At 44.6% G+C, this 12480-nt stretch overlaps 1 protein-coding gene across 2 annotated transcripts in view; it reads right to left on the reverse strand.

Annotated features, from left to right (window-relative positions):
• The window catches only part of SORCS2 (sortilin related VPS10 domain containing receptor 2), a 129967-nt gene that overhangs the window by 23543 nt on the left and 93944 nt on the right, over positions 1-12480 (reverse strand). For both annotated transcript variants that reach the window (XM_083624441.1, XM_083624442.1), the window contains 6 exons: positions 11929-12020; positions 8662-8769; positions 7858-7978; positions 5835-5968; positions 4116-4244; positions 3253-3424 (listed from right to left, as the gene is read on the reverse strand). In XM_083624441.1, coding sequence (XP_083480567.1) covers positions 3253-3424; positions 4116-4244; positions 5835-5968; positions 7858-7978; positions 8662-8769; positions 11929-12020 — 756 coding nt within the window. The remainder of the gene's footprint in view (positions 1-3252; positions 3425-4115; positions 4245-5834; positions 5969-7857; positions 7979-8661; positions 8770-11928; positions 12021-12480) is intronic.

Consider the following 12480-nt stretch of genomic DNA (forward strand, 5'->3'; position numbering starts at 1 on the left):
AGAATTAGTCATCAGGAGGATTATTACTGCCAGTTCTTTCATAGGGCAAAAGATGATTGCTTTCATCTCTTTTAATACATAGACATTTGGAAGATTCTTAAATAAATCAGATGAAATGTGTGAGAATATTCCCTGGAATAATGCCTGTTCAGCATTCAGAATGTGGGAGTTCCTATGAATTTATCCATACTTGGCTTGGATTCAAATGTCAATGAGGACCCTCCTCAAAATGGGAATCAAGTCTTCCAACCCTCAAACTTCCTCGCCACGCTCAGATCAAAATCCAAGTGTTTGGGACAGTGTCATGCAGAACAACAGAAGTAAATTAATCATCCAAGGCTCTCCCTCAGATTCAGATTTTTCTGATTGTTGTCCCCAGCTCAGGTCACTTTGGAATGTTCCCAAACCAACATGAGGGTCTAAAAAACTGGACAGTGAAAAGTTTATTCCAAGTTACATGAATTTCAATGGTGAGAATGAATATCTGGCAATATATCTTAGTCTTATTCCAAACTCTACCAACCTGTCATATTTTGAAACACCTACATCTAAGCCAATAAACCCTCCAAACTACAAAGCCCCCGTGGTGGTGGCTCAGCTGCTCCTGATCTCTCAAAATATTATGCAGCAGCCCAGATAAGGTATCTGATAAGCTGGGCACAACACTAGAGAGAGATTATCTCAGAAGCAAGAAGGCCCTCTCTCCCATTACACCAGGGGAAACAAGCCCAGTCGCTCTCTCTAACATAGATTGAACCCCTTTTTTGATGTACACCAGGGAACCATCAATCAATAAATACATAATCCTCCTCTTCCTCTGGAAATTCACCATTCCCACTGTGTGTTGGTTCCACTAAAATACTGGATCTTGATGAGGAATGATCCATCAAAGAATACTGCCTGAGGAGGGAATATTTATTTTCTTTTTGTTCCTTGGAAGAAGCCCCTTCTGTTTCTTTTCAGAGGGTGATTCAGCATTGCTCTAGATCAGGGATGGAAAACCCTGTGGAACTCCAGATGTTGTTGGATCCCACCTCCCATTGGCCCCAACCAACATGGCAATGGGCAGGCATCATGAGACTCTGGTACCAGAATAGTGGCTGAGAAAGCACAACTGCAGTCCCACACCCTACACTTGGAACTGGAGTGGTTTTAGCAGCTCTTTGAGGACTACCTGCACGGGGAACCGGATCAGAACTGGAGAATATGTGGGTTCGCTTTCCCAAGTTTACGCAGCTCTGTAAAGCTTTGTTACAAGCTTCACAACAAAGACCAGGAATTTGGGATGTGCCCTATCTCCCCAGAGGTTTATATAGGGTCAGATGTCTTCTGGATGAGGATGTGCCTAGATTACACACCCTATCTTTGACTTTCCCTATCTTTGATTTCACTCCGGGGCAAGGTATGCCATCCCACACAGGCATGTTCCCCACCGCCACATTCCTTGCACAGAAGGCAACTAGCAGTTGGCTCTTACTTCAACACTGGCAATAAGACAGCAGACTCCACTGCATTTGAGGGCTGCAGGAGACCCAGGACAGGACAGACACAGAGAGGAGAATGGGGGAAGGACTCAGAAGGAGTAGCTATAGGGGGCTGCTGCTGCTGCTACTCCTCCCTGCCCCCTCACCAACATTACCCAACCTGAGGCAGCTGCATCATTTTAATTAATGCTAGGGTTGTCTTGCAAGCCTTGTCCAGCCTTGATATCAGGAGAGGACAGAGAGTAGGGCTGCCTGTAGCTTGCCACTCCTGCTCCATCTCAAGAGAAGAGACTCTGCAGTGTTCATAACAGCATGGCCTTGAGGGGGAAAACATTGTGGGGAAAGAAAAACAGACTGGGAGTACTTTCTGGAAGAAGTGATATTTGGATAATCCAAGCAACCTAACAAGGGGCCATTTTCTTCCTAACATATGTTAAGAGGAAGTTATGTGAAGACAGCAGAGGGGATTAATAGCAAGGAAAAGCTCTGCAGCAAACTTCTTTTCACATTAATTGGCCGGGCTGGATCTGGGAGGACAAGGAGTTTGAAAGGAATCTTTCCCTAGAAAGAATTGGCCAAGGTTCCCACCCCCCCACACACACCCAAGTGGAAACTCTATCCTGAAAGAATAAAACACATGTCCTGCTTCCAAATGAAAGTTGATCCCAGCTGCAAGGATCATGAGCATGTCCGCTTACCCCCTTTTAGGTAGGGGTGTGGTGGCTTTGCAGGACGGCCAGCACCTCCACCACACTGACAATGAAGGGTCTGGTCCCTGCTGAAGCGTGAGCTTCAGTTCGTGCTCCCAGCTTGAAATCCTGCTCTGCGTCAGCCTGCCAAATTGGCCAATGGCAGACTGGCACAGAGAGCTGGGCTCTCCGGGAGCGGGCTAGAGAGAACAATCAGGCTTCCCTCAGGTCCGCTCCCGGGGGATTTAATGCAGCCCACGCCTGCCCCCGACACCCAGCTCTTTTTCGTTGGATCAGCCCACCACCCACTCTAGTAATTTTGCATTTACTCATTGAACTGACTTTCCTACGGCTGCAGTAGCTGTTGTATTTTCGTGGCTGGGTAGGAATTTGCCTATCAGGAGAATTGGCTATGACTTGGAGGTTTTGCCTACCTCGTAGCAATCATCACAACTTCAGCAGTTTAGGCACTGAGTGACCTTAGTCTTGATTGGAGGGGGGGTTGTAGCCCCGCTTTCCCCTCCAGAAACAGGGGATCCCATTAAAGGGATCCGTGATGGACTTGCTTCTGTTCATTTGCCCAGAGGGTGGGCTTGGGTCTCAGGGCTCCTAGAGGCAGGGATCCTGGCAGGGATCCCCCCATTTGATGTAAGTCATAGGAATCCCTGCTGCCGGATTGACCCTGATGTCATTTCCCATAGGCAGCTCAGAAATTAAAATGCTTACTCAATGTCTATGCCAAACCACTTCCTCTGCAGTCAATAAGGTTGTGGCCTGATTTGATCCCATTCAACTGTGTTGTCTCTTTGATTGGTAGCTCAGTTGAGTGGAGGAGTGGGGAGTGTGCGGCCTGGGGCTGCAATGGGTGCCACTGAACTGCCCCAGTTAGCAAATACTAACTATGGGGAATGTTTTAGAATGTGTTAAGTGTCTTGGTATTGGAACCGTCAGCACCTGAATTAATATGCCTTTTCTTCTGTGGTTAACAAATATGAGGGCCTCACGCCATTTCCCAGCTTCTATCAATTCACTAAGCAGATGGGAGACAAATATCTACAGAGGCAGGAAATTACAGTTACCTGTTCTTGTTTGACAATGAAGGTGACATCTTCTCCGGGCTTAACTGCAAGGCTCTCCCCTTTGATGCTTATCTGCAGTCCTCTGGGAGCAGTCAAAGGGCACAGATGCTGAGATACGTTTTGCTGCAAATCCACACCACCCTCACATATATTAGATATAACTTTGCGATACCTGTAGAAAAAATGGAAACAGAGAGCATATCTAAGTGCACAATGGGACTGTACATCAAACACAGCATGCATCATAATTTGGAGGGATCTGATCTCTCCCCATGGATGAGGCAGGAAGAAAACAGGAAGAGAACCAGACCAAGGTAACCAACAGCACAATCCAGAAACACAGGAAGCTGTGTTATACTGAGCCAGACTGCTGGTCCATCTAGCTCAGTTTTGTTCAGACTAACCAGAAGTGGCTCTCCAGGGTTTCAGACAGGGGGCATTTTGACCCCTACCTGGAGATACCAGGAATTGAACCTGGGATGTTTTGCAGGCAAAGCACTGGGCTATATCTCTATTTGGATGTTATTCCCACCAAGGTCAATGGGACTTGCTTCCACATAAAGCCACATCCACACCATGTATTCAAAGCAATAAGATACCCCTTCAAACTGTCATGGCTTCACCCAAAGAATCCTGGGAACTGTAGTTTGTTCAGGGTGCTGAGAGTCTTAGGAGACCCCTATTCTCTTCCCAAAGCCACAACTCTCAGAGTTCCCTGAGAAAAAGGTTTGTCTGTTAAACCAAACTGGGAATGGCTAACAGCAACCTTTCAATATCCATTTAGAAAGGCAATGGATTAACTGAAGAAAGGAAGGAAGCTGTGGGGCTGCTTTCCACAGCAGAACACTCCCCCAAGTACTTACCCTGTGCTGCTTCTGTAGGCCTGCCCTAAGACACAGTCTTCAGGAGGAGTTTCAGGGTTGAACCAAAAGTCAGCAAAGCACGTGTTTGGCTCAGATTTTTGCAGTGCTGAACGCTCAAACCCATAATCACTACAGAACAACAAACAAGCATTAATCATGAAGTTGACTTGTCTTTACTATTAATTTGTAAAGTGTTATTTGTAGTGTACGTGGCCTGGGGAGTACGAGTACACAACTGGCATCTTTTGTGGCCATTGGGAGGGCATCTCACGCCAAGTGTGTGAGGGTCAGCCAGCCCCCACCCCAGGGTCTCTTGTATGGCAGGAGTCTACTGAGCCCTGCAACCGGAATGCAGCCACCCCTGTCCACGAGGACCCAATGCAAACAAACTGCCTATCACCTGCAAGCTCCTTCGCAAACCCAAGCATGCAGAGTGGTGAGTAAAAAGGCTCTGGAAAGAATGTGTGCAATGCCTGTTTCCACTAGCGTGGGCTGGCCCTACAACACTCCATGCAGGAACAACCTTTATATAAGGGCTGGTCCAGACCTGGGCAGTAGGATTCTGGTCATGGCTGAGCCACTGTGTCCTGGGTTTCTCCCTAGTTTTTGTGGACTAAATGCAGGTGCCACCAGCTTGATCATTTGTGCTTGTAAAAGGACCATTGGTCCAGTGGCGTAGCGTGGGGGGTGCAGGGGGGGCTGGCCGCACCGGGTGCAACATCTGGGGGTTAGGGTTAGGGGGCGCAAATCCACGGGTTAGGGGGCGCAAATCCACGGGTTAGGGGGCACAAATTACTTGCCTTGCCCCAGGTGCTGACAACCCATGCTACGCCACTGCATTGGTCTCAGCTGAAATATGGCTTTAGTGAGTTTCAGGCCGTCACATGAGCTGTGATAGCCACCCTGCATCCAAGGCAGGAAATGTTCAGAGCTGAGTATGTAGCTACTTCCTGTCCTTACTCAGTCCATTTTCTGACTGACACAGGACCAGAGCAGCTAGGAGCCAAACACAACACAATCCTTTTTCAACAAGCCTTTTAAGTGTTGTTCGTTATCCTGGCCTGTATCTGTATTAGGTTTTAACTGTTCTTACATGTGAAATTTGTTTCCAATTGTTTGCTGTGGAATCACTGTGAAATTCATAAATGGAATCAAACAAACAAACACAACAGCCCAACTGGGGGGGGGGGCTGGGGGAGCACCAGAAATTGCTTGGGGTTGTGACTGAGACACTGTCTTTTCAGTCAAGTCCTCACAGTTATGAAATGCTGTTACAAGGAAACTCCTCCAGGTTCAATAACTGCTCAACCTTTGGTGGGCAGTGAACACATTATGTGCGAAGGCCTTGGGAGGGAAGTTACTGCTGCTGCTGTTATGTACTTCAAAATTGTACATATTTATTCTTTATTTTCAAATGCCCTATATTGTTTTCAAAATCTGTCTGTAAGGTACCATGGGGGTCCTTTAGAACTGAAAGGTGGGGTATGAAGTCTTCTGAGTAACTCTGACAAATGCATAGGGGGGGAGAACAGCTGGAGACATGAAGTGTTGACTAGTACTACTACTACTGCCACCCCCACATCCTCAAAGGAAAGCTAGAAATAATTTTCTCTTTCTAACCAGTGCATAACTACCACTTCTGTTAAATATTAGGGTTTTCAATAAGATTAATACAGAATATGTAGTTAAGCCGTCACAAAGACCTATAGAAAAGCTCACCATGAGAAATCAGAAGGGCTACACTCACAAGCTGTGGAAGTGAGTGCTGATGTGAAGCTTCTTCCTTTAATGCACCACGAGGAACTCTTCCTCTTCCGAAAACTTCTCCGTTGACCCATGATGCAGAGGTCGCCCTGAACATTAGAATGTGAACTCTCATAACTACCAGATAGGATTAAATGTACAAAGGTTGTTTGTTTGTTTGTTTGTTTGTTATTTACCTACCGCCCTTCATCCAAGGATCACAGAAAGGTTTACAGTATAAAAAACTAAAATACATAGCATAATGACAAATAAAACAATGAAAACACCCACACACATTCAGTTTGTTTACGTAACCGAAGGCCTGGTGCCTAAAGAAGGTTTCCTGAGGAGAGCATTCCACAAACGGGGAGCCACCACAGAAAAGGCCCGCTCTCACATTATCACCCTCCGGGTTTCAGGCTTTATAGGTCAAAACCAGCAATCTGAGGCCTACATGGCTTTTAATAATGCAGACTCTCTCACCTTAGCTAACAGCTAGCCAATTCTCTTTAGCACTTAAAAAAATAGATTTTTAAATGGTTGACATTAGTAGAGGTAATATTTGATTTATACTAATCAATGTTGGTGACTCCTTAATGGCCAGCTATCAACTTGAATTTCTGTCAGGCTGCTGCCAGTGACTCCTGGCTGGTTGCCCAGGAATGTACAAAGACATGGAAATGTTTCTTACCATTTGCTTTCAGTATTTACAGAGAGAGGCTATAGAACCCAGCCTCTTGGATAATGGCGCTGTCCCAAGTGAATCTCCACCCCCGCCTCCCCCACTTTCTCACTCGTCATTTGCATCATCTCTCCTACGGGCGCTGACAAGGGCCTTCTGTCTTTGAGATCTTTGCTCTTCTACTTTCAAGTCTTGCCGGGTTCTGGGAGATGGAGTGTCTGGAGTGCTTTCTAAAGACACTGTGTCCATCAGTTGTCCCCCCCCCCTCCGCTTCCTCTTCCTCCTCCTCTTCTCCCAATATTTCCCAACTTTCACCCTCATTGCCTCTGAGCTGTGACCTCCCTTAAACCCTCGTTGTAAATCTAAACTGTCTTCCTCTTCCTCCTCCCTGGAAGGGTCAAGCTGGGGAGGCGGTCTCCACCATTCCTCCTCTGCCCAGTCCCTGACAATTTCTGGGAATGAACAAGACACAGATTTAGAAACCCAAATAACATCCAAGGGTAGGGAAAATTCTTCCCACAGGCTGGGTGTGGCTTATGAGGCTTCCCCATCTGGACTGCAACCTCCCCTCCCCACAGTACAGTAATTAGGCTTGAGAAAAAGTATCTTACTGGAACCAACAAGTGGCTTTTAAAGTCTAATTACTCTAGGAGTCTGTCTAATTACTGTGGCAGCTGGCTTTGTTTGAGGGGGGCACAGATAGGGAGGAAATGGTTAATGTGTGCTGTGACCCCTGTGGAAAATTTCCCCACAACACACTTAGGCATGAAAAAACTTCCTATTGAATCCGAGGCATGTCTACTCAGAAGTAAAGGCTGAGTTTAATGGTACTTGCTCCTTAAACTGCAGTGCAGGACTGCCACCTTAGTGTTAAATACATGAGCTGCTTTGAGCCTTGGAATCAAATGTTCCCTACTTCCCTTCCTCTACAAGAGGAGGAAATTAAAAAGTTTTCAATTGATGTTTATAACAAACTGCAGTTTCTTAGTTTGTCTGAAATTAGAAAACTGTAGTTTTTACAGATCATAGTTAGTTAAAAACCCCAAGATATTAAACCAGGATGACACCATGACTTATTAAATAACTATGGTTTGTGCAAACCACCACAGTTTTCTGTAATTATATGAAACAGGCAACTGCAGCTTGTTATATCTAGACCATGAATGGAAGCTTTACATATCCACCCTTTAGAAACAAAAGTGGGAGGCAGGAGAGGAGAGGCACAGAAGCCCGGGGTTCACTCTAGTTTGTACACGTAACACTGAATCAGACCAGTGTCACCAGTTGTGGCAGCAACTATTTTATCTGAGGTTATACCTGTAGATTTGTCAGGTCCCATGATTCATAGTCCTCGTCGGTGCATTCTCGAGGAAAAGAAGGGCGGAAATCTACCTTCACTAACTCCCAATCTGAGCGGAAACTAATGTGTCCAAAGATTCTAAGAGAAAGATCAAAAGCTTCAGAATTAGATACCAGTTAAACAGGGGATAAAATGCAGGAGAGTAACACCAATCAATAAGTTCTATTTTGGTTGTTGGGTGTAAAAACGTAAGTTGCGTTTTCAGACTCTTTTAGTAGTCACAGTATTTTGTGTACAATTCTACATATTAGTGACAAATTGTGTCCCTATCCCTCCCTTCACAGTGCCTGGGGACAATCAGGGCTCATCCACACTTCTGTTTGTCCCACTGATGTCACCCAGGAAAACCCATGGCTTAGCTCTGAATCAGAACAAACAGCAATCAGGGTTTTGGGAAACTTACTCATGCATTTGCTCTTACTCATGCATTCTAGGCAGAGGACAAGCAGAAGGGCGGACCAGTCCTTGTGTGGACGAGGAAAGATAAACAGGGGCAAGTGGTGGCCGGCGTCTCCTCCTTCCCTGCGTGTTTCCTTGTCATCCTCAACCGCCTTCTCTGCCCACCTCTAGGGGATCTTCAGAATTTTCAGAAGAGAGAATCTGTGTTGCCTGTGGAGGCTGATGTGATTCTTGTAACATGCATGTATACCCAGGTGTGTGCATGCACACACACGCGCACACACAAACAAGGAATGTCTTCTAAAGGCAACTTCCAACTTTCCCCATGCAGTTTGTGTACTGGTGCAGTAGATTCTACTTACGTCATGACTAAAGTCTCATCTCCAGGCTCACTGAGTAGGCCATCAACAAAAACGGAGATACTGGTGAAGTTATGAGTGCTCCATGTTTGGCCTTCATCGACACTAAACCTGTAAATGAAAAAAATATTGTTTCTTATTTATTGCAGGTCTCATTTATACAGAATGGTTTGAAAATAAGTACAGATCATCGCCACCATTAGAAATAATTACTTAAGCCATAGGACTTTAAAAGCCCATAGTAGGTGAGTTGTGAATGTACGCAAGGAGGATGAATGAATGTTATACAACAGTATTTTAATTCTTAGGTGCAGATTTTGCTGAGTGTTTTTATTGTACTGAACCTTTCGGAGTTTTGTCTATATGCCAATAAAGGTTTGAGATTGAATGTACTGAATCCATCCCCTAAAAGTCATGGAGGAGGAAGACAGCAATGAAGGGAGAAGGTCACAATGTGTGGATGCCTATTTTGGTTGTTATCCCAGTCAACTAAATCTCTCCACCATTACATTTCCCTCAAATAACCATATCAGTTCTCCAAATTAGAAACTTAAAATCTTCACATTCCATTGTAGAATAGCATGTCTTGCACACTGCACCAGTAAATCAATGACTGATAAGCACCCCAGAGGAAAGAACACAGAATTTGCCATGCACAAATCACAAATTATGGTGATTTAGTATATACAGCAGTTTCTCTCTGAGTCACAACAGCTGAATGGATTCAGCCTATAAAAAGAGATGAGAATCAACTATAGGGAATAGTGAGACCTAAGAATATGTGTTCAGTTGTGCTATGGATGTTACTACTTGTTTTAGAATAAAGTGTTTGTGATTTACTTCTGTCTTGATTCTTAGACATACATGTAAATATTTCTTCCAGCATTATAACATCTACTCTGGTGACCTGCTGTGGAAGTTCAGCTTCACATATGATGAGGATGTCCATATTGTTACAAAAGTCAGGTGCCTGCCCCTCTCTCTGTGTTCCTTTGGAAAGTAGAAGACATGGCGGAGACTGTTGTGCTTTACGAAATATTTCCCCCCCACCTATTTACACCTTCAGTCTGCATGGAGGAAGTCCAGATCTTACAGCATGGCCCACAGCAGTGCAGGCAACCTTTCGTCTCCCTCTCCAAGATGGATTTTCACAATCCTTCCTCCTTCTCTCTCCCAGCAACCCCTTGCTTGAAAACTTCATTTTCCTGTCCCCTCAAACATGCACCCCATCAACATCTCACCCACACAGGCTAAAGGATTCCTCTCCTCAATGACCCATCAACACTTTTTGTCATGTTAGGTTTGTTCTTCACTAAGCCAGCCAGGTTGCATAAGCCAACCAATAAATTCCTTTGCAACTTGTATTCTCCTTTCATATCACAAATAACCAAAACCCTAGCATTTGTTAATTTACCTTACATTTTTAACACCATTCAGAGTGCCAGGCATGGACGTCAACAACAAAGATACAGGCTGCTCTAGACAGATGTCTATGGAAGGATTACACTATAAGCTGCAATTTAAAAGTTGGTGTTAGCACCTCTCCTCCAGTAAACCAACATGGTGGGTTTTATATTAGTCCAGAGTCTGCAAATTTTCTCATACATGTGCTTATCCACACTTACCTTTTGCTCTGTTCTTTCCAGGCACAGGTCAGCATTTAAAAGCTCCATGTTCAAATGTGTTTTTTTCTTGCCTCTAAGCTTTCCCCACAAAAACCCACACTTTAGTGCTTAACCAGAGCAAACATCAATTCGGGTTTTCTGCAGACTGCTGTTTGCTCTGATTGAGCTTTAAAGAGCAGATTTTCACATGGACTGTGTCTGGAGAGAGCAAAGGAAAGGTAAGTGTGGATAAGCTCTATATTTTTCCAAGTCCTATAGTATTCTGGAGAATCCCAGGTTTACGTACTGGCCTAAGCTGCAGGGGGGTGGGGGGAACCCCACCCACAGTTTAAGGGCCTTGCTAGACAGGACACTAAACTTGACGGTATGTCGTTTAAAAAACATCAATTAAGGGCAGGTGTGGGAGCCGTTTTCATTGGGACTGTGGCTTGGGGAGAGGGGCTAACTGAACAGTGTAGACAGAAACTGTACCATCTCACATACCACTCTCCACAACTGCTGATAAGTCCAGAGAGAGAAACTTCAATTAAGGTGAAAGGGAGTTTTCCTCATGGAGCTAACAACTGCTACAGGGGAGAGAGAGTTTCATTGTGATACAGTTCTGATGAAAATCACACTGATGAAAATCACACTGTGCACCTGTAATTGTTTTTTTTTTAAAGATGCAGCAGCAAGTGATTTAGTGCAATGTCTCTTTTGGCTCCAAGTGTGTACTCAGACCTCGCATTCTCTAGTATCTATCAGTAGCTTCTCTTTCATCCCCACCTTTAAAAAACAGAATTCATGAAGAATTAGTACATTCTGGAATCCTGCCTAACTCAAAAGCTTGGTGTGGGGCTCTACACTAAATATAGAAGCACAGGGCTGCAAAGGAATCTCTAGTTCTCATCCAAACCTGCAGCCTATTCCAAGGTCCCCCATGTGCCAACCCTATGCAGGGTGACCCAGGCAATCCAGTCCAGCTTGAAACAAATTTTCTCACGCCACACCAGACACAAAACATATAACTCAAGGAATAATTAATTTTTAAAAATTTGAATGACTCAAGGAAATATTGCCAGCAACGCAAGAAAACAAAGCAAGCACTGCACAGAAACATGACTTAGCTGCTTTAACCTGGGGGACAGTCCTTCACAGTCTTAACCCCTACTCACTGTAACAGTATTCAGGTGATCCTCATGCCTACAATGAATATTTATAGAAGGGGAGTAGGATGGTAGTGATGTTCCACCCCTCAGCTACTCAACTTCACAATACGGTCTGTGCAGCATGCATGTATGCTTTGTACATGTGCCTGGGTATCCTACAAAAAGTGTGGTGATCATCTTAGTGAGTAGGGTTCATATCTTACCTAAAGGAGGTTTCACTGGGATCAAAGCACTGCCCATTCAGCATCCTGCCTCTGTCTGCAACAGACTCTGATAACCCAGGGGAAGCATGCTCAACAAAAAGCCTGCCTCACCTATGAATGACCGTTGTATCATTCAGAGAGGTCCGGTGTTTATTACTACATCAATATAACCAAACCATCATCTTTGCAGAGCAAATATTAGATTAGTAAATTCCTGGAGGGGAAAACTCATATCAACCAATGGAATAGACTTGTTCCTGAAAATGTGGCAATGGAAGTTTACTGTAGAATTACTTGAGTATTTTCAGTGGAATAGAGGTGTCTTTGATGGCCACAATCACTCCACCATGATCCAGATACAAGATGTGATGCTCCTCTTCAAAGACCTAGAAAGCAGGGGGGAAACCCAATAAATGACCATGCTTTGGGCTGGGGTGGGGAATGTATTACTAAAGTATCCCATGCTATATATTTAATTATTAATGAAATGTGTTGACCAGTCCTTAAAACACTGAAATGGTTACACATTTCCCTGAACTGACTGTATATTGTGCTAGACTTGTTTAAATACATAAGAAATATTTGAATATATGGGGTAGAATTCTGTGTCTATGGTGCTTATTCCATCAGAGCAAGCATTCTGTTTGGAACAATCTCCCCTATCCTCCCCCAGCTCGCAGCTCTGTGAGGCTCTCCCAGTCTTTCAGAGCAGATTGAGGTAGGGTGAATTGCATGAGGCAAATGTTTGCACTGGTCACTTTATATTCCAACTTTACCGGAAGCAATCCCCCAAGGAAGAGTGGATGGGATAGAAGTGTTAAGTCTGACTAGGGGAGCTCTACTGCA

The sequence above is a fragment of the Podarcis filfolensis genome, assembly GCF_964270895.1.
Source record: "Podarcis filfolensis genome assembly, chromosome: 7".
NCBI classification, from domain to species: domain Eukaryota; kingdom Metazoa; phylum Chordata; class Lepidosauria; order Squamata; family Lacertidae; genus Podarcis; species Podarcis filfolensis.